This window comes from Penicillium cataractarum (genome assembly GCF_028827025.1).
Source record: "Penicillium cataractarum strain IBT 29864 chromosome Unknown utg000005l, whole genome shotgun sequence".
Taxonomy (NCBI): domain Eukaryota; kingdom Fungi; phylum Ascomycota; class Eurotiomycetes; order Eurotiales; family Aspergillaceae; genus Penicillium; species Penicillium cataractarum.
The window spans coordinates 1,610,667-1,631,614 of NW_026622741.1; the positions used below are offsets into that span (position 1 = coordinate 1,610,667).

The window sequence follows — 20,948 nt, forward strand, 5'->3', positions numbered from 1 at the left end:
ATATGCGCAGATTGGCAGGACTGGCTTCAGGATTGGGATGGGAATGGATGAATTGCTTGTACTTTGAGACCATGACATGAGGTTCAGGAGTTTGGACAGATGCAACAGATTCAATTTTGAACTTATTGATTTACGTTGAACCACCTTATCTTCCAGTAGATACGATAATGACATAACTAAGCATATCCGCTATCTTATCAACCTTCATCCACCCCACATCCACATCCTTAACCCGACCACCCTCACCTCAAATTCCCCCCTCCACCACCACCCTAAGCAGGAGCGAATACCTCCTGCATCTCCAAAACGCCCACCATGGCCACCAAGCCAGCCCTCACCCTCCTCTCAGACCTCACACCACCCTCCCTTGAACGAGCATGGCTCACAGCCCCGCACCCCACCCTCCCCATCGTCGCAACCTGCAGCTCCGACAAAACCGTGCGAGTATACTCTCTCACAAACTTCAAGCTACTCTCCACAATTACAGGCGGTCATAAGCGCAGCGTACGCACTGCCGCCTGGAAGCCCCACGTGAACGGCGAAAGCGTGCTCGCAACGGGCTCCTTCGACGCCACAGTCGGCGTTTGGCGACGGTGGGATAGCTATGGGCGGGCGGAAGGCGGCAGCGCGGGGTGGGGTGGTAACGGGGCCAATGCCGATGGTGACAATGCGTTGGCATCCAATGGCAATGCCGCAGAGAACGATGAGGAAGACGAAGAATGGCGGTTTGCGGTGTTACTGGATGGACACGATAGCGAGGTGAAATCCGTCTCGTGGTCGGCTTCGGGGATGTTGCTGGCGACGTGTGCTCGTGATAAGTCAATCTGGATCTGGGAAGACCTTGATGACGGAGATAACAACTTTGAGACGGTGGCTGTCATGCAAGAGCATGGCGGTGATGTGAAGTGTGTTGCTTGGCATCCTGCAGAGGAGTGTCTTGCGAGTGGAGGCTACGACGATACGATCCGAGTATGGCGCGAGGATTTGGATGACTGGGGCCAAGTGGCGTGTATCAAAGCGCACGGCGGCACGGTTTGGTTCCTGGACTGGGAGAGTGTGGATAATGTGCCGTCAACTTCTTCCTCTACACCAGATGAGAGCGCGGACCTGGTGAGCCAGTGGCGCGAGCAGCGTGCGTTGTCTGGTCCTCGTTTGTTATCCTGCTCGGATGACCGAACTGTGCGGGTCTGGCGCCGATTGCCTAAAGAAAACGGAGCACCTGGCTTGAACTCGTCTGCGGCGACCGGAATCCCGAGTATTATCCGGCCTACTGGAACCGACGAAACTTGGGAAGAGGATGCCGTGCTGCCGCATGCTCACGAGCTGGCAGTGTACGCAGTTGCATGGAGTCGCCGAAGCGGACTCGTCGCGTCCGTGGGTGCTGATGGGCGAATTGTGCTGTACGAGGAGCGGCTTGTCAATGCCCCAGCACCCGATGCGGATGCCATGGACACTGAAACCACGCCGAAGCCGTCGGTCAAGACGGAGTGGTCGATTATTGCGGTGGTTGATGGCGCCCACGGTATCTATGAGATCAACCACGCTGCCTGGGCGAAGCGAGCAGATCGTGGATCTACGGATGGCCAGGAGGAAGAGGTTCTTGTGACAAGCGCAGATGATGGCAGCGTGAAGGTGTGGACGCTCCAGCGGTGAAGTATCTACAAGGGAAATGGCATGACATGATGTGATATAATGTCTATTGAAAAATGTTTATCGGGCAGCGAGGGTATACCCCAGGAAAGATGGACTTTTACAGGTTTTGCATGTAGACAGCCAGCGAAAACGGATGTATCAAAATACAACTAGAAGTCATGTTTATCATTGCGGAGCGAAGCAGAGCAATATATTGTCAAACTTGACGCTTGATTCGATATGATTGATCGGTTCCTTTTTAGCGTCAGGTCCGTGATCCATATGGTATTTTTGAGAATCTTAGATTTTAGGTATTATTAAGATATCCCTACTGCCACTACTGCCCCTACTATCTCTACTAGCTCCATAGTGAGTAGATTAGTTAGCACATTAGTTGGTAGATTGGTTACCTACTACTACTACTTCTACTACCCCTACTTTAACTCCTTCTACTACTAAGCGAAAGCAAAGTGACCAGCGTGATCGGGGGGTTTTAGAGGGGGTCGTTTAATGAATAAGATTAAGCCGTACGCGACTCAATTATTCTGCGAGACCGACCCGGAACGGGGTCCGGGGCCTGCAGACGGTTTGTAAAATGAACACATTTTATGTCACAATAGAAGTGAGGGAAGGAATAAATACATCGATATAGACGAGAGCAACATCTCTACGCATCCGTCTTCCTCAATTGCAGTAGTATGGCCTCATCGGCAGTGAAGATTGCTTGCCCAATATCAGACCCTGTCTCAAAATAACAATCAATAACCAATTTTCAACATCTTCCGCAAGGCCAGAAGAAAACATCCCTAGGACTCAAAGGCTGACAAGTAGCAGCTATACTAGCGCTACCACATTCTGCTAATGGATTTACCCTGGAAACTTCATCAATAAACATTACCATAACAACAACTCTTTAACGGTACTTAAACCCATGAAGCCATTCCAAGATCCTAGCGTCATTCTGCTAAGCCACGGGCGAATAAGCCCCCACTGCCCACTGAGCCCCCGCCTCGTGGAATCGGATTAAGATGCCCTGGGCCACTGGGAAAGGATGTTATGAATAGCTTCATATCAAGAGACTTTATGAAAATTAATAGCGCCAGAATAAAATTGAACTTGTCAGGAACCAGACCATGAGTTTAGAAAGGAAATATGCCATCCTAAGGAACTCGATTGGCTCCCTGACAGGGACTCTTGGCCCCTTCATACAACTAGGGTCTGCAGACCCTTTAAACGTGAGCTAATAGACTAGCATACATCTCATTTCCTAAACCGCGTTTGCATATTGGACAGCTCTAGCGCGGGCCAAATTCCTTGCCCCCTGATTGGGAGTTCATAAACTAATGCATGGCCCCCAAAGCATCAGCCGTCATTAGGGGCTAGTCTCGCAAGCTTAACCCGTTCACTCGTATTTATCACTTTAAAATTGCCCTTGGGGTAAAAATTTGGGAATCACATAAAACGCACTATCATAGAATCCCTGTCAAATCTGGACTTGAGGTTTAAATCAACCCGTTATTAATGGAGACCGCCCCAAGAGCTGAATCTCACGTATTTTACCCACTTTCTTGCTCTTTTGATTCCGCGAGAAGCGTTGTTTCAAGTTAAGCGCCTAGTTTTCGCTTTCCAGAACAGCTTCTAAATACAACGATGCTGGAAAGGGATGGTCCAGATCTTGAACATGATGCTACTGAATTAATGCCGATTCGCAATCAATTTAAGATATCCGATCCACTGCTCAAGCCCGAGGAGGATCTTGAAAAGGAAGCGACACAAAAACAGAGAAGCAGACTCATATCCCGCGTTAGTGAGCGCCGATTCGAAGGCTGGAAGTTTACTATATTTTGCGCCTTTATAGCAAGCCTGGTCGTTCTATTCTTCAATATCGGGTTTCTACTCTACTGCGTCGTGCATCCTAAGCATGATGCCATCGATCTTTATTCCGTCAAAAACCAAGACGCCTATCGGGAAACGATAAAGCACCAATTGAGTACAATCTTGTACGAGGGAGAGTGTGATACAGTGCACCACCTCAGCATCGGGTTCCACTTGTTAATCAACGTGCTGAGCACTGCCTTGCTGAGTGCCAGTAACTTTGGAATGGTAGGGGAAATTGATCTTCCTTCTTGCTTGAACGTTTTTGGGGCAGAGCTAATAAGGCTTTATAGCAATGTTTAGCTGCACCAACACGGCAGAATATAGACCGACGACATCCAAAGGGTCATTGGTTTGATATTGGCGTGCCTAGTGTTCACAACCTATCGAATATCCCCGGTAAACGTCTCTGTCTATGGTTATGCCTGGCATTCTCATCTCTCCCATTTCATCTCATGTACATCCCCCCACAACGTATCTAGATCAAACAGTCACCAAACTGATGTTATAGGTACAACTCGGCCATCTACTCCACTACATCAGCTACAGCCTACGATATTTTCGCCGGACCCAGCTCTCTGGCCCAGAAAAACCTTTCCAGCCTTAGTCTCATCTATCCCAGTGGGCAATGGGGAATGGACTCTTCGTTCCAGGAACTCTACTCTGCGGCAAGAAACGGGAGCCTGACTCGTCTGAATAATAGCGGCTGCATCGACGCTTTTGGAGTGACATTTCAAACAGCTTATAAGAAATTATGGGTCGTTACCGATGATATCAAGGAGAACGATACATATTCCTTTGTCTACGAGAATCCCGTTTTCAGTCCGCTCTTCAACACCAACCAGGATCCGAGTCCATATGCATGGCTGTGTGACGGTTGGTCCCAGAGCATTTCTAGTCATTGCAAACGAGCTTCATCCCCCGAGATACAGCCACGGACAGCTACAGATGACTGGACATTATCCGTTCCGAATGCTTACAACACGACCGAGTACCGAATCCAGTACTGCATGGCAGAGAAGAAGGAGCAGTCCTGCAAACTGCAGTATTCATTCCCACTTACCATTGTCGTGATAGTATTCAATCTTGTCAAGACCAGTGTCTTGGCATATATGTGGTTCGGGATATCTACTTCTCCAATCCTGACCATCGGCGATGCAATCGCTTCTTTTCTCCATCGTCCTGACCCCCACTCACAAAACGGCTGTCTTCTGACGAGTCGCGACGTGAAAGAAATGTATCAACGACTATATACGAACCTCGTCGTAAAACCCTTACACCAACCGCGAGCCTTCGAGGATACCCCCAGACGGTGGAGTACAGCCGCCTCCGCTCGACGATGGATATTCAGCATCTTGCTCTGGGTCCTCGCAATCATCGTCTGTCTCATCCTCCTAATCTACGGTCTACATGCAGTGGGCGAAAACGCAAATGGAACAAGTCCCTGGTCACAATCCCTCGGATCATCCAACTCTCGAACCCTAATCAACGGTGATAGCTGGCCAACATCCTTAATATCGAACGTGATGATTGCCAACTCACCCCAACTCATATTCTCCTTCCTCTACTTCGCCTTCAACGGTCTTCTAATAGCAATGACTCTCGCCACAGAGTGGAGCGGCTATGCTAAGCACCGCAAAGGCCTTAGAGTCTCGAATAACCCAAGAGGAGCCCAGAGAACGAATTACTTCCTTTCTATCCCTTATCGCTTTTCAATCCCGCTATTAGTGATTTCAACGCTCCTGCACTGGCTCATCTCGCAGAGCTTGTTCATGGTTGGTGTCGAGGGATTCGGTACTGATGGACTGCGCGACCCGTCGACGGACTTTGTCACCTGCGGCTGGTCCCCCGTGGGAATAGTCTGTGCTGTCGTCGTCGGCGTGGTTATGTTCTCGTGTCTATTGTGGTTGAGTCAACGGCGGTTTGACTCTGCTATGCCCGTTGCATCGAGTTGCAGTCTTGCCATTGCGGCGGCTTGTCATCCGACCTTTGATCCGAATTTTCAAGGGGGTGAGAATAGGGGAGGAGCTGAAGATGTTGACTCGGAGGAGGAGGAGGAGGATGATATGTCACTTTTACCAGTCCAGTGGGGGGCTATACCTGTACATGGGTCTATTGGCCATTGTAGTTTTACTAGTGGCGATGTTGAGATGCCTCAAAAAGGAGAGGTAGTGTATCAGTAATCAGGCGAAGGAGACATTGGATGACTGAATATATTGAGTCTATGTTGATTTATACGCCCAACTATACACAGATGCACGCAATCAAACTGCAAAAGAAAAAAAGATACCCCACAGAACGAGGCAATCAGGAAACCAGACCCAGAAAATAGGAACCCCGACCCACCGCGCCAAAAGATGCAGAGTTCAAAATCATTACGATGATGATGCTGAGGGTTGGCGGTGGTCCCCAGTTTTCCCAGTCGGCCGATGCACCTCATCCTCATCTCCGCTGAAATCGTCACCAACAACATAATGCTCACGGTCGAGGCCGGGTGAATGCAAAGCATCAAGCTCCGACTCATCAAAGTCACCAGCCTCGACATCCGCAGTTGATCGCTTATTATGGAAGCGGTCGAGGACGGATCCACCCCGAATATCAGGGTTCTTGACGCCGCGGTAACCACGGTGGGAACGGCGAGAACGCCAGATGAAGAAGCCCCAGACAGTAACACCGATGATGACAACGACGAGGATAGCCTCGCCGGACTTGGTGTAGGCGTGGAGTTCGGTCTCCTTCAGTTTCTTGTTCTCCTGTTCCTCGGCAGCGGTGCTGTTAGGGTGTCCGCCAACCGAAGTCTGGGGTAGCTTTTCGCCGTCGATGCGCGAGTCAGCAGGGCGGCCACCGATGCTGGCGATGTCGACTCTCATAAAGCGGTCGAGCATGTCGCGGGTCTGGCGGGGCTGGTCGAAGGGGACCATGTGGCTGGAGTTGTAGAATAGCACGTAGGTCAGGTTACGGGCGTACTGGTAAAGGCCGGCAGGCTCGCCCTCAAAGGTCCAGTCGTGGCGTGGGGCCCAGACGCCCGGGTCAGTCTCGAAACCAGTGGCACCCTTCCACTTCATGTTGTGGATCAGAGTCTCTGTGCCGAGATGGTTGCAGATAAGATCCTGGTCACCGCTGAACAAGAGGATATTGATGTCTGATTCAAGCAAGGCGGGAAGTAGCTTGACGCCTGGGGTCGAATGGGAGGCCAGGAATGTCTGGCTGACAGCAGAGTTACACTCCATCCAGCCAGCCGTTTTGGCAGGGTTGACATTCAAGGCTTGTCTCACGTCCTGGCGACGAAGATAAGGTGTAATATTGGTCAAGTCTGGGGGCCAGTTCATACCGCACTCGGGGTATGTATCTTGTAGGCGAATGTCGTAGGTGTTGACACATTTGCCATCCTTACTGGTCAATCTGGTCAGTCCCTGCAAGACATCCTCACACTGGCGAATGTTGACCATCTCCTTGCTACGCGGGTCATCCAGTGCGGCCAGACAGACCGAGTTCAGAGCCTCGATCTGGCGGTAGGCCTGAGTTCCCTCCTTGACCAAGCCCATGCGTTGCGCGAACTCGAAATAGGAGGGGGACTGGTCATAGGGGGAGATCCAGCCATTGCCAATCAACAGCCCCTTCAAGGGCCATTTCGTCTTTCCTTCCTTCTCGGCGTCCTTGTTGCGCGCTTGGATAGCGGTAGCGATGTGGGGGATATGCATGCCGGCGTAAGATTCACCAGCGATGTAGAGCTAGAACTCGATCAGTACTGACATTATCGAAATCCGACAATTCAAGTGGTAGGGCAACACTCACATCGTCTCTCTCATACTCCGGGAACAGCTGGAAGAATTTCTCCAAGAAGACCATAAACTGGGCCGACATCTCGTCCAGCTCATGAATATAGCTATCCGTATTCACATAGCTGAACCCCGTTCCAACTGGCTGATCAACGAACAGCAAGTTGGCAAACTCGTCCCACGAACCCTTGTTGTATTCCAATGTATGGTCATCCTTGAGTCGGTACGGTCCCACCTCCATCAACGCGCCATCCATCGAGCTACATCCGGGCCCACCATTCAACCAAATAACGGTCCTTTGTCGGTTCGCAATGTGACGATTCTGATAATGCCAAAAGAACAAATTGCCATTGTTATCGAGGTCCACCTCGATGTGTCTAGCCAGAATCCGGGTTGTTAGCCAGTGCTCACGTGGGAGGGTCTCCACGAATTGTCCGGCTCGTCGCATGAACTTACCCAGCGTGCATCTTCAACAAGGGGCCCTCTGGAGCGCCGGGCAGGGAATGAACATAATAATCAGCCGCGGAACTGGCTGCTGCCAGCGCCGGGGCTAGCAGCAGGGATAGGGACCATGAGAGCATGGTGAGGGCGACGCCCTTCTTCGAGCGAGTGAGAAATAGGATGGGAAGGGATAAGTATATTGAATAGCTCTCCGGCGAAGAGGCGAACAAAGAATTGCGACGAAACGTGTCCGTGTTGGTCACGTTTGAGAGCCGGTCAGACAGGACCGCCACGGATAGGCGTGGCTTAAACAACCATCGGAAGCCGAACTGAAGTAGAGGACGAGTCCCTCGCGGGGTAGAAGTTGGAGAAGGGAAGGGATTATAGGAAGCTCTCCAGCGCTAGAAACGAAAGAAAAGAAAAATCAAAGGGTTGGTCGTAGGACCCTCCGAAAGTGCGCAGGTCAAAGAAGAAGAATCCCCATGACGGCACGAACTGCTGGCGTGGCCTCGACTCGGCACGGGACTATGTATGGTATGTGTATTACATGTATATTACATACCATACCCTGTGAGTCACTTGTATGGTTTCGTTATCTATAATTTGTTTTACACTTCCCAGTACTTCTCCAAACAATACCGGTGGTCGAATGGCCCGTTGCCTATTTCGTAGTTCTATAAGATGCGCCACCGACCGATGATTAGCAGGAAGAATAGGAGTCGCAAGCTAGTGAAGCTAGCTCACAAAGAACCTCAACGAGCATTGGCAGAAGGAATGTTAATTTTCCCTATTGACATCTATTTACGGCCGCTACAATCCGTGGTTTCGAAGTGTCTCGATCTCCCCCTGGTCGGAACTGCAAGGCTCCAGTAGTTTAACTGCTTCGACTATTCCATGTATTCCATGTCCACCAACGCAGTAGGCCAAGATAGGGTGAAACCCCCTGTAGAAAGCATGGAACAATCATAATTCCAGAAATATAGGTTTAAATATGATCGGGATCATCATCTGAAACCGCGCGGCGTTTTGACCTTGATGAATTCGTTTTTTTGGGTGTTAAGACGTGGAGCCAGTCCCGGCTCAGAAAAGATCACCGACGCCCTTGTCGGCATCGTTCTTAATCAGATCCACCATCCCCTGAAGAAACCGGGTAAGCTAACGAGCCACTTGGGAGGGTAACATATTTACTTGCAGAGGGATAACTTACATCGGGCATGATAGGCTCTCCCTTGGCATCTGTCACGTAGCGGAACGGCATCTCGGTCCGTTCGTGCTCGTTGATCAGAATCTCCGGGTAATCCACGTAGGAGATCTTCTCGAGGGGCACTGCACGAGCGCGAAGCGGGGTGAGTAGTTAGCGAATTGCCTCCATAGTTTTGTCCAATTCCAAGTCGATGAGAAATGGCCTACCTCGTTCGTGAACCACCATGCGAGTCACTCGCACGGCGGTATCGGTCGTCATCTGCTTGGGCCCGAGGCGACGACCAATGTAGCCCTTCTTACGGAGTTCGGAAGTGCGATCTACCAAAAATTAGTATTCGAAGCTATTGTGCTAAAGGCGCTGATGCGCGATTCAGCAATTGGGGATGATATAGATCATGATATACATACCCCGAGGCGGGTCATCACCTGTATGCCCACAGAAACCAAGTATGTCGCGTTAGCCCAAATTCAATCAAGCCCCCCGCAACGAATGGCGGGGGGAGCACCCAATGGGACATTTTCAGACAAAAATGATAAAAGAAGGCTTCATACCGAGAATACCACCAAACAAAAAGACCTCAAAGATATCACCATCCTCCGGGTTCAACTCCGTCGTGGCGGCAGGATCCAACAGACAGACCTTGTCCTTGCGATCCGCAAAAATGTCCTCGACACTGCGCTGCTCGACCTCCAAGCCCTTGGTAGCAGCCAGATCGGCGGGCATCTGCAGCTCGGCGGGCACCGAACTGAGCAAGAAGCGAGCGCCGCTAGCATGGGATTCACGGGCAATGGCAGCGTATTCCAAGGCGGACCATGGCCCCAGTTCGGGATCCAGGTGCTCGACCACAAAGGCCTTGGGCTGCTGGGTCTTCTGATCGGTCATGATGAGAAACCTGTAATGTTGAACCTGGAGGGGAGGATGTCGGAGTGGGGGGAAAGTTCGTCGTCGAGTTGAAGAAGCGGAAGCGCAGCAGAGTTTGGCGGCGCCCCGTGGATCACTTGGAGGGAGGACTTTGTAGATTGATTTCTTATTTTCTACTCTATTACTCTACACTTTACACAAATAATACTGTAAACTGCATATATAATACACTAATACACCAATAATCTTACTATCTTGGCTTCAAGGGACACCAATGATCAGAACCTAATTTGCCTCTTTGCCGTCATTCGGTTTGGCCGTTGGGCCCCAAAAATGTGCGGATGCGGCGACTTTTTGCGTTCGGAGTTGGCCCGCATGACTGGGAGGAGACGAAAAATGAATAGATATTATTTGATTATATCAACTAGGTTCTCGAAGCTAATCCTGAACCACGAAATTCTAATCCCGACGATTGGAGGTACAACTACATTGCTGCTGCTGTTGCTGTGTTCGTCACGGTCTCCTTGATGACGTACTAAGGGAGGGTCATCGAGGGAGGCTGTTCGTCAATAGACACATAGTTTCTGATAGAGGGATAATTACTATCATCATCAGAGTAAAGAGATGAATAGGCTAAAGGGAGAATAAAATAAAGTACAGTACAGAGTGTACGAAACGAGTACCGGATATACTCTGCAGTCTTTGGGTTTAGGAAATTAGAAAGCCCCGCGTTATCGATTAGTCCCCCGACTGGATTTCCGTCTCCAAACTCACTTTCATCCACATCTCTTCTTCCCACTCCCTCTCTAGCTTCACTCTCGGCTTCCCCTCGAACTCCCCTGGCTTTCCTCATATCGAGAGATCAACCCCGACTAGCTCTTCGTTCCTCTCGCTTTGTGGCACTCTTCCCACAACACCCATCCACCATGAATCCCCACCAGCAGAACAAAGTCGATATCAACGTGAGCCCACGCCGAACCTCCAACCTCCCTCTCCTCCCACTAACAAACCTTCCCTTAGTCGATGAGCCCCGAGGAGCAGCGTCTGCTGCGCCTGTACGGCAAAATGCCCACCAAGAAAGACCTCCTCCAGAACAAGCTCAAGGTACGTTCCCAGTCGGGCCCTCTCCAATCGTACCCAACCACCTTCACACCTCACCCACCCTCGAACCCACACCCACTCCCAAAAACAACACCAGCCCAACCAACCAACCACCCAAACTAACAACCCCATCCTTCGGCACCTATAGGAACGCAAATACTTCGACTCGGGCGACTACGCCCTCAGCAAAGCCGGCAAAGCCTCGGATGTCGGCGTCACCAGCATCGGCTCCCGCCACCCGGTCCCGGAGAACATCCCCCACCTCACCGCGACCTCACCAGGAGCCACGAACCCAGGCGCCATCAATGGAGGTAGCACCGCAGGGCTCGGCCAAGCGATCCCCGGCAGTATCAGTGGACATCCAGGCTCGATCGGCTTCCAGGGCCGCTCGCCCGTGAAAGAGGGTAGCTATCTGCAGCGCGGTTCGAGTCTCAGTGAGGCTTCGGGTCTGAATGATGATGGTGCTGGTGGTAGCAACGAGGCCACGGAGTCTAACGTTAGCCCACCAGCCGCCCGGGAAGGTGTTCCCATTCGCCAGTGACTTTAGGGAAATGGGAGGGGATTGTATTGTCTGGGTTTGATTGGGGTGGAAACCCTGGTCAGATTTGAGGCTTGAGACTTGTTCCTGATGGAGCATTTTACATTGCATGGCTTATTTGGTACCCTTATGCTTTTGTTATTTTGTGCTTTCCCACACTGTTATCCGGTTGGGTATGGGAGGGATTGAGGGTTATTCTCGATCTGCGATCTACGATCTCCTACTATGTTTTTTGTCTTTCGGGTTCAAAAGCCTGGCGCCATGGGAATGTTAGGTTTCTTTTTTTTATTTCTTTGGAAACGAGGCGCACTGCAGGACAGGCCAAACGTTGGACAGATGGAAAGGATGGAAAAAAACAAGTGAAAATTCACCTTGAAAAAACACAGATTCTCGAGAAGGAAATGGGGAGAAAATACATGGAAGGAGAGAGAGACTACTGGGGGACTGGGCATGTCGATGGACTGGGTTCTTCTTGCTGGGATCCTCGAAACTGAGATCAACAAGTCAACCCATACTCGAAGAGTACCATCTTCATCCGACACCGGAAATCTCCCTTATTGTCCGGGCATCAATTCAATTCCTTTTTTTTTTTTTTTTTACTTTCTACAACTTGTCTATACTTGAGTTTATGCGATTTCTATCATCTTCATCTTCACCTGTGTTATTGTTATGATTCTTATCCCGGACCATTTCTCTTAAACAATTTGCATATCACGCTGCTTTCCTTCTTCTCAACTGAACTCATTCTTATTCGTTTTTGTTCTTCTACCAAATCGTGTAGCGTTTCATTTGAATGTAACATTTTCAATTTTCTTTGATGATATCTTATGATAGTGATCTCGGCTCTATGAGTTCCCATTTCAACCCGGCCAAGTATAAACAGGATCCGAACCCCGAGAAAGCAATCCCCCATATTCAGGGCCCAAAGGTGAACTCTCGGGGGGTACTCTGCGCAGAACACGGATCTCTAATTACGCGCATCATCCAAACGCAGTTTTAGCCGGGACGAAGAGGGATAAGAAAAAGTCCCGAAAACACCCACCCTGAATGGTAAAGTATGTACAAGTATAGAAGTGAAAAGGCGGGGGTAGAGGCGAAGTGTTAGACACATTACTGGGAAAGGAGGAAGAAGGAGACGGAGCAAGCTTGCATTAAAGGAACGAGAGCAGAGCCAGACAAGATCATGGGCGACAGAGGGTATAAAAGTGCCAAACAGCTGGCAGGGAGAAGACATGACAAGAATGTAAAGACATAGTGAAGAACATTGCATTTGGTATCATGGGGAAGGTCATGAGAGGGATGTGGTGAAGGATTGTAAGGGTAGCTAGCACCTGTGGTAGTACAGGTACAGGTGAGGCTGTCATGGAGATTGGGGGATGGAAGCTAGAAACACAATCCTGGAGCCAGGAATTGAAGAGAGGCAATGTACCCGGAATAGGGTGATCTTGTGGAGGTAAACATCTCCAGGATTGGGGAATGAGGGTAAAGACTTATACATGCGCGCGAGGAGGACATCGCTTTAGCAGCAGGCGGTAGTCCCAAAGGAGGAATGGTCCAAGCGCGAGTATATTGTCTGACTGGGGGCTTGGGCATGAAGGTGCAGGGATAGAGAGCAAGGAGAGAATCTCTATTTGAAATGAGACCGGACACCACATAGCAGCAAAGTTTTGTGGCCCCATACGGTTGTTGCTTGGGAAGACAGGCTGATCATGTGATGACCAAACTGGAGTGTCTCCCATGTGATATTGATGCCTGTGGGAGTTCGGTAGGGGCCGAAGGAGATACTCTGGAAACAGGGATCATGACCGTTGTTTCAAACCCAGATGGCCTCTTGATCATGGAAGAAAAGGTATGATGGAAGGCGACCGGAAAATGTTGAGATCTTCTTGAAGATAGAACGGAACACCTCAGAATGCACCTTCCGATCGACTTCCACAAGGATATTGAACTCAATCAGTCTTCCAATGCCCAGCCAGGCCATTGTCCAGGTCGTCATGCTCTCCGAGCCAAAGCTCGACCGCATAAAGGCCCATAGTACAAGCAAGGTTGATCCATCTCCAAAGGTTGCCTCCACCGGCTCCTTGGCTGCTCCACCACTCACCACTGCCGCCCATAGCTTGCGATGCAGACGAGAAGTGCTGCATCAAAAGACTCGTGTAAACAGCGATGAGAATAGACGGGGCGAAATAGCTCAGGAATCCCAGAACCTGGCCAGCCGCGTCAGTATCATCCAGAGAGGCCTCCTGCGACAGTGCGCGAGCGCCAGATTCCCGCACGGCGGGGATAATGCGCGTTGACGCGTACAACACGAGTAACCGGTACGCGAGTGAAATCAGAACTGACGGGGTAACGGCACTGAAGACGGCGGTGATGACGTTGAATGCGGCGTGGATGATTGAAGGCAACAGAGATAGCGCGTGCATGAGAGTGGTGTACGATGCCATGATAATTGGTGGAAGCGGGGGGAATTCACCCGCTTGCGAGGGCGAAGGAGCCTGCTCGACCGGGTACGAGGGCTTGTAGTCCGTGAAGATCTGGTAGATACATAGGACGATGTAGGCGAAGAGCAGAGAGCTCTCCACGGGGTTTCCACGTCCGCTGCCAATACCCCAAGCGCACAAAATGACTGCACATGTGATAGAGACACCGATCAAGGCCGCATCAACATTGGATATTTCAGGGAACTGGAGGACGCGCCAGAGGAAGTAGACGGAGCTGGAAATGACGGTCGCAGAGAGAACGAGAAGGCCAATCTTTCATGAAAGTTAGCGATCGTATCACAGAAGAGGGGAATAGGGAAGACATACCATCCAGCTGTCACTTCGCCCACCTCGATTCACCAGCCAACGCGTAATTTGGCCAGCAGCCTGGATAACCAGCAAGCTACAGAAGCCCTCCACGAGCTGGAACACGGGGGTGGACCAGCGCAGCAGTCGATCCCAGTTGCCCAGGGTCACCGTCTCCACCAAACCATCCCGACCAAAGAGCCACTCTTGGATTGAACTGTCCGCTGCCCTCTCTCCTGTGAAAGTGCGCTCAACCCATCCACCGGTACTGTCCGCATCGACCGAGAAGCGATTCAAAGACCAGATCAACAGAATCGGGATCAAGATCCATTGTGTGGAGCTAACCACGACGACCAGAGAGGAACGGAACCACGAGCGGTCGGGAGTGGAGACCTTCAACAGCGAGAAGAGGAAGTAGAACGTGGCGAGAGATAGCGAAAAGGCCAGACCGCATACTTTGCCGCCTACATCGAAGGCCAGTGGGATCGAGGAGACGACCACGGTGAGGAAGACGGCCGACGAGAAGACGCGGAAGAGCCACATCGGGAGTGGTGGGAGACGCGCAGCGCGCGGCGGGAGGAGGGGATAGTGGTCGAGGTTGGAAGGAGATGATGAGGAGAGGATGAAAAAGAAGGAGGAGGTTGAAAGAGAGGAGGGGAAGGCACACGACTGTTTTTCTTTTTCTCTTCTCTCGAGCTTATCGCCCTTTCACGTGGGCCCGCTAAATTGGGGGGCGACCAGCGATGCAAGAGAAGGGGAAATTTGGGCCTTGGCCTTAGACAGAGTCGCACCGAGAAATGAGTGGTTGCTTGCTGCAGGCGGTGGGATGGTCGATCGATGGTTCCTCGTATAGTTTGGCAAAAGTTGATAGGTATACAAACTAACTCCGCAGCAGGATGTAGTCACTCTGCATACGTGAAGCGGAAGACTTTTTTCTTCTTCTTTTATTTTCCAACAACGACTTCTGTTTTCAGTAACCAAGCTAAGGCACCTAGAAGGGGCAAGACTGGCGGTCAAAGCACCGTATTGCGATGAGCTGTGCTAACTGGGGTTGGGGGTATTACGAGTGGTAAAAGTACTGTGGGGATATACACTATCTCAGTGCGTACGAATTTAAGAGGTTCGTAGTGGTATAATCTGATCCATTCCAGATGCAAGCTGGGCTATTCATTCATTGTGATGGCGTCAAGTCGATAACGCCATAATGGAGGGGGAGTGCCGATGGCTGAGTAAAGTACCAAGTCCTTACAACCGAAGTGGATTGAGCATAGTCCTTGATGTAACTGTACTTTGAAATGAAGGGTCTAGAATTCCCATTCGACAAATTATTATCATGACAGTCACTACCCACACCAAACCCTCCTGCATTAACAACAAAGCAGATGCAACAACTTTCTACTGTGACAAAGAAACCCACGTTGCCCAAAACGGTTAAGCTTAATAGCTCGAAGCTCTATCAGGTGACTTGGCCAGGCCCTGGTGGCCAGCCCTACTTTCCCGATATGGCACTGATAAGAGCGGGCAGCCAGCCAGAGCAAAGCAAATCATAAGAGCTTCATAGCTGCTTGCTTTCTCATTTGATATTATCTTCTCGTGGATGCTACGTCTGCGCCAACTCTTCAAAATGGCCGAACAAACAGCAGCTAAGAAGATCAAGACTTCCTCGCCCTTGATTGGCACCCACAAGTATGTACCCCGCCATTTAATCCCAAGGCATTCCGTTCCGCCTCTAACCTGGTATCCTAGCGGCCACTTCCACGCCGACGAGGCCTTGGCTGTTTACCTCTTGCGCCTTCTGCCCGGCTACGCCTCTTCTCCCCTTGTTCGCACCCGTGACCCGGCCCAGCTGGAGGCATGCCACACCGTGGTGGACGTCGGTGGAGTATACGATGCCGCCACCCACCGCTATGATCACCACCAGCGCACCTTCAACACCGTCTTCCCCAAGCACAACACTAGGCTGTCCTCCGCTGGTCTTGTATACATGCACTTTGGCTGCGCAATCATCGCCCAGCACATGTCGCTGCCGGAGGACCATGCCGATGTCGAGCTGATTCACAACAAGCTGTACACTGACTTCATCGAGGCCATCGATGCCAACGACAACGGAATCCCAGCTTATGACCAGACAGCCGTGGCCGCTGCCAACCTGGAAAAGCGCTTCAAGGACTATGGCGTCACCCTCGCTTCCATCGTCAACGATATGAACAACCCCGACCCGACTAGCCCGCCCGGCGAGCCCCAGGACGAGGATAGCCTCTTCAGCCGCGCCAGCACGCTCATCGGCACTGTCTTCGCGCGCAAGCTCCACCACGCCGTTACCTCGTGGATGCCCGCCCGCGCCACCGTTTGCAACGCCTACATCTCCCGCACCGAGGCCCACCCCTCCGGCCGCATCATGGTGCTGCCCCAAGGTGGCGTGCCCTGGAAGGAGCACCTGTACAACTTTGAGCGCGAGGCCTCGGCCGGCGCGGAGTCTCAGGTCTACTACGTTCTCTACCCCGAGAGCGCGGCCGAGGACTCCAAGTGGCGCGTGCAGTGCGTGTCCGTCTCGGAGAGCAGCTTCGAGTCCCGCAAGCCGCTTCCCGAGGCGTGGCGCGGCGTGCGTGACCAGGATCTGGACGGTGTCTTGGCCGCTGAGGCCGAGAAGAATGGCCTGGCCAAGCTCCCCGAAGGCGCGATCTTCGTTCACGCCAGTGGCTTCATTGGTGGCCACAAGACTAAGGAGGGTGCTATGGCCATGGCTGTGCGCAGTCTGGAGTAAACGTGAAATTTACGTGGAGAAAACTATATGGAGAATCAAAAGTTATGCCGGTTTATGAGATGGGACGTAATCGGTTTTTTTCAGACATGATGACGATTTTTTTGAAATGAAGAGGCTCAATCTCCAGGCTTTTACTGGGATCCTAATGACCAGCTCTTTTTATGAAGCTCTAGCTATAGAGAAACGTTGAATTTGATTTACCAAGACCTCATCGTCCTTGCCTTGATTCATTGCGTGATAGCCTTGGAGATATATTCCGTTCGCAGAGTCAAGGAGCAGGATCGTGTCCAGCTGGTCCTTTTGCTCGACCAATTTGGCGCCGACGTCCCTAGTCTTTTGCCTGGTCGCTTCATCCCTAGTACCGATGCTGAATTGATGTAGAGATCATTTGATATCAAGGGCAGAGCGAGCTCGTGGACACAATCCTTCGTCGATATATTGGTCTCCATGAGAGCCAGATTGCTTCGCGGGCAGGCGACGTCCAGGAAGTGTCCCGAGCTGCTTATTGTCGGAACTGAAGCAGAGATTTGGATTCTAATATTGCTGTCATCGAGGGATCTGCTCGTCCGAGCGACCCTGGTGTTGGCGAATCGCGGTGCATGCATTTGCCAATTTCGGCAGGGTAGACATGACGTAGTCGTATAATGTTGATAGACACCGTGTAAGACTTCAGTGACGGACATTGAGCGAGCTGATGTCTTCAATGCTACCGGTTCCATCTCCGGGCTTTTGACCTTCTTTCATACCCGGTCGAGCATCCAAAGAATCTTCGCCTTCACCCATTGCCCGTTGGATGAGCTTTGCTTTGACCGCAGCACCTTTCAGGCGCTCATCTGCATCGTTGACAGCTTCTTCCGTGTTGGTCATATCCAGAGAGGCCGGGTCAACGAGCTCCAACAAGGTAGAGAGATTCTTGGTCAGTCGCGCACTATGCGCCGGCAGCGTAGCCATCTTTTTGCAGATTGATGGATCGAGACCGATGGCATCGGCACTGGCCACCGACTGGTCCAATGGCTGATCGGACGTCTCCGATGGGTTGGACTCGGCTAGTCGCTGGGCCCAGACAAGCGCCTTGCCATACAATCTCCCCATCTCCACAAATTTCTCGAAGCCCTTCTCGACGGCAAAGACGCTACCTTCAGTGTAGCCCGCCTCGGCGCCATCGGCAACACCGAGATTATAGCCTTCATTATAGAACTGCTCCTCAATATCGAGAAGACTATCTAGCAAATTAGATTCCATTGCGGAGAAATAAGCGATAGGAAAAAGATGCAAGGGGGGTGAGGTATGAGTCGAATTGGGGTAAGAAGCAAAGAGAGAACTCATAAATTTTGATATGCGGGGCGGGCATGTCACGAGATGCCCACTTTTATCGAATTTCCCGCCGAACCCCTCCATCTACGCTCTTTCAAGCTCTCCAAACCACAATGGCATCAGACCCAATCCTGCCCAAGGAGGGCGAGCGGAATATCCTCATTACCAGCGCACTTCCTTACGTGAACAATGTCCCCCATTTGGGCAACGTCGTCGGCTCTGTGCTGAGTGCGGATGTATTCTCGAGGTATGACTCAAAATCGCACCATCACCGCACCATAAACCAAAGGACCAAAAGGACTCACACGTGGATAATAGGTATCACAAGGCTTGCGGCCGACCTACCCTTTTCATTTGCGGAACGGACGAATATGGCACAGCTACAGAGACCAAGGCGTTGGAGGAGAAGGTGACGCCGGAGGAGCTTTGCGCAAAGTACAACAAGATCCACCAGGAGGTTTACAAGTGGTTCAACATTGGATTCGATCACTTCGGCCGCACTCCTACTCAGAAGCACACCGAGATCTCTCAGGCTATCTTCAAGCGCCTCTATGATAACGGATTCCTTGACGAGCGCACCGCCGAGCAACCTTTCTGCGAGAAGCACGGCTCCTTCCTGGCTGATCGTTACGTCGAGGGTGAATGCCCCCGCTGCCACTACGACGATGCCCGTGGTGACCAGTGCGACAAGTGCGGTCACCTCCTCGATCCCTTCGACCTCATCAACCCCCGCTGCAAGCTCGACGGAGCCACCCCGGTCCGTCGCGAGACGAAACACATTCACCTGCTGTTGGATAAGCTCCAGCCTGAGGTTGAGAAGTGGTCCACCGAGGCCATTAGCAAGGGAGAATGGCCCAAGAACTCCAAGGTCATCACCGAGTCCTGGTTGAAGGAGGGTCTGAAGGACCGTGGTATTACCCGTGACCTCAAGTGGGGTGTCCCCGTTCCTCTGGAGGGCTTTGAGAACAAGGTGCTGTACGTTTGGTTCGAGGCATGCATTGGCTACCCCTCCATCACCGCCAACTACACCAAGGACTGGGAGCAGTGGTGGCGCAACCCGGAGAATGTCCAGCTCTACCAGTTCCTGGGCAAGGACAACGTTCCCTTCCACAGTGTCATCTTCCCCGCTACTCAGATGGGTACCCGGGATAAGTGGACTATGCTCCACCACCTCAGCGCTACTGAGTATCTGAACTACGAGAGCGGCAAGTTCAGCAAGTCTCGTGGTATCGGTGTCTTCGGAACGAACGCCAAGGAGACTGGTGTCGGCCCCGATGTCTGGCGTTACTACCTGCTGAAGAACCGTCCTGAGACCGGTGACACTCAGTTCGAGTGGCGCCCCTTCGTCGATGCCAACAACAGCGAGCTGCTCGCCAAGTTGGGTAACCTCGTCAACCGTGTTATCAAGCTTGTCAACGCCTCCTTCGGCGGCGTCATCCCCGAGTTCACCGTTCCCGAGAGCTTCAGGCCCTTCGAGGAGGAGGTCAGCGGCCTCCTGAAGCAGTACATCGAGGAGATGGAGAGCGTCCACCTGCGTGCCGGTGTCAACACCGCCATGCGTCTTGCCGAGGCCGGTAACGGTCTGATCCAGGCCAACCGTCTGGACAACTCCTTGATTGCCAACGAGCCCGAGCGCGCCGCTGCCGTCGTCGGTTCCGTCCTGAACCTGATCCACCTGCTTGCCAGTGTCTTCGCTCCATACATGCCCGGTACCTCGGACTCTATCCTGGAGCAGTTGAACGCTCCCTTCCTCATGATCCCCTCCCTGGAGGCTCTCAATGATGGCTGGAAGGCTGACAGCCTGAAGGCTGGTCACAAGATCGGCAAGGCCGCCTACCTCTTCTCGCGCATTGACCCCAAGAAGGCCGATGAGTGGCGTGAGGCCTTCGGTGGCTCCCAGGCCGAGCGCGCCAAGAAGGCCGAGGAGGCTGCTAAGCTTGCCGCGAAGAAGGCCGCTGCCAAGGCTAAGAAGAAGGAGAAGAAGGAGAAGGGCAAGGCCCCCGGTGGAGTCGAGGCTACTGCCAAGGGTGGTGCCGAGAAGCCCAGCGTGACGACCGATGGACCCCACGACGAGGCAGTTGAGAAGATTGCCGACGGTGTCGCCCAGGTCACCCTTCCCACCTCTTAAAGGGTCACCCCATGAGATAGAGGGAATTGGGGGAAACTCGGGCAAGAGCAAGGGTTCCCCAGCGGCGCAGACATTGTGAGGGATTATGTTACGGGTCATAGGTCATGATTGAGATGAGCGACGTGGTTTTCGCGAACTGATACTGATATACTGGACGTTGGATTTTGGCATGTTGTCTTTTTGTTTATCATACACATGAATCCACGAGAATAGGTGTTCTGGAAGAAAGCCCCGGAGTTGCATTTGCATTTGATTGTTCGTTGATTTGATTGATGGTTCGATCTATCTACTTAGTTCCTATTTGCTGTAGTATGGATCATCCGGGTGGCTCCTCCTTTCTGTTTCCAACGTTGTAGACCTTGATTCCTATGCGCCATCAGAGACAGATCCCTCGCAAAGCCCCCTTGTTTTCTCTGTCTTTCCAGATGTGTTCCGTATCTTCTCTTTGACACGCCTCCATCTTCGTGCTGTGGAGAGTTCGGATCGGAACCCAGAAATACGAAAATAAAAAATGGAGCGGACACC

General features: G+C 51.8%; 9 protein-coding genes across 9 annotated transcripts; 5 read left to right on the forward strand and 4 right to left on the reverse strand.

Annotated features, from left to right (window-relative positions):
* Nucleotides 1–315: 315 nt before the first annotated feature.
* Nucleotides 316–1,653, forward strand: cia1 (iron-sulfur cluster assembly protein CIA1; the record flags this gene model as incomplete). The annotated part of the gene is made up of 1 exon (XM_056699180.1): nt 316–1,653. The coding sequence occupies one exon, from the start codon at nt 316–318 to the stop codon at nt 1,651–1,653; it is 1,338 nt and encodes a 445-aa protein (XP_056554593.1).
* Nucleotides 1,654–3,282: 1,629 nt separating this feature from the next.
* N7496_006252 (uncharacterized protein) lies at nt 3,283–5,690 on the forward strand (the record flags this gene model as incomplete). Its single annotated transcript, XM_056699181.1, has 3 exons — nt 3,283–3,735; nt 3,801–3,964; nt 4,019–5,690. The coding sequence occupies 3 exons, from the start codon at nt 3,283–3,285 to the stop codon at nt 5,688–5,690; spliced, it is 2,289 nt and encodes a 762-aa protein (XP_056554594.1).
* Nucleotides 5,691–5,882: 192 nt separating this feature from the next.
* On the reverse strand, nt 5,883–7,867 carry kexA (serine-type carboxypeptidase kexA; the record flags this gene model as incomplete). The annotated part of the gene is made up of 3 exons (XM_056699182.1): nt 5,883–7,238; nt 7,303–7,663; nt 7,743–7,867. The coding sequence occupies 3 exons, from the start codon at nt 7,865–7,867 to the stop codon at nt 5,883–5,885; spliced, it is 1,842 nt and encodes a 613-aa protein (XP_056554595.1).
* A 940-nt stretch (nt 7,868–8,807) lies between these two features.
* On the reverse strand, nt 8,808–9,813 carry N7496_006254 (SAM-dependent methyltransferase; the record flags this gene model as incomplete). The annotated part of the gene is made up of 5 exons (XM_056699183.1): nt 8,808–8,864; nt 8,935–9,053; nt 9,138–9,248; nt 9,339–9,356; nt 9,483–9,813. The coding sequence occupies 5 exons, from the start codon at nt 9,811–9,813 to the stop codon at nt 8,808–8,810; spliced, it is 636 nt and encodes a 211-aa protein (XP_056554596.1).
* Nucleotides 9,814–10,718: 905 nt separating this feature from the next.
* On the forward strand, nt 10,719–11,434 carry N7496_006255 (endosulfine family protein; the record flags this gene model as incomplete). The annotated part of the gene is made up of 3 exons (XM_056699184.1): nt 10,719–10,754; nt 10,813–10,896; nt 11,042–11,434. 3 exons carry the CDS (start codon nt 10,719–10,721, stop codon nt 11,432–11,434), a joined length of 513 nt encoding a protein of 170 aa, XP_056554597.1.
* Nucleotides 11,435–13,380: 1,946 nt separating this feature from the next.
* Nucleotides 13,381–14,760, reverse strand: N7496_006256 (ICE2 family protein; the record flags this gene model as incomplete). Its single annotated transcript, XM_056699185.1, has 2 exons — nt 13,381–14,184; nt 14,239–14,760. 2 exons carry the CDS (start codon nt 14,758–14,760, stop codon nt 13,381–13,383), a joined length of 1,326 nt encoding a protein of 441 aa, XP_056554598.1.
* Nucleotides 14,761–15,841: 1,081 nt separating this feature from the next.
* On the forward strand, nt 15,842–16,981 carry N7496_006257 (MYG1 family protein; the record flags this gene model as incomplete). The annotated part of the gene is made up of 2 exons (XM_056699186.1): nt 15,842–15,903; nt 15,964–16,981. The coding sequence occupies 2 exons, from the start codon at nt 15,842–15,844 to the stop codon at nt 16,979–16,981; spliced, it is 1,080 nt and encodes a 359-aa protein (XP_056554599.1).
* A 669-nt stretch (nt 16,982–17,650) lies between these two features.
* Nucleotides 17,651–18,223, reverse strand: N7496_006258 (Yae1 family protein; the record flags this gene model as incomplete). Its single annotated transcript, XM_056699187.1, has 1 exon — nt 17,651–18,223. The coding sequence occupies one exon, from the start codon at nt 18,221–18,223 to the stop codon at nt 17,651–17,653; it is 573 nt and encodes a 190-aa protein (XP_056554600.1).
* Nucleotides 18,224–18,408: 185 nt separating this feature from the next.
* On the forward strand, nt 18,409–20,423 carry N7496_006259 (methionine--tRNA ligase MES1; the record flags this gene model as incomplete). Its single annotated transcript, XM_056699188.1, has 2 exons — nt 18,409–18,542; nt 18,614–20,423. 2 exons carry the CDS (start codon nt 18,409–18,411, stop codon nt 20,421–20,423), a joined length of 1,944 nt encoding a protein of 647 aa, XP_056554601.1.
* Nucleotides 20,424–20,948: the final 525 nt, after the last annotated feature.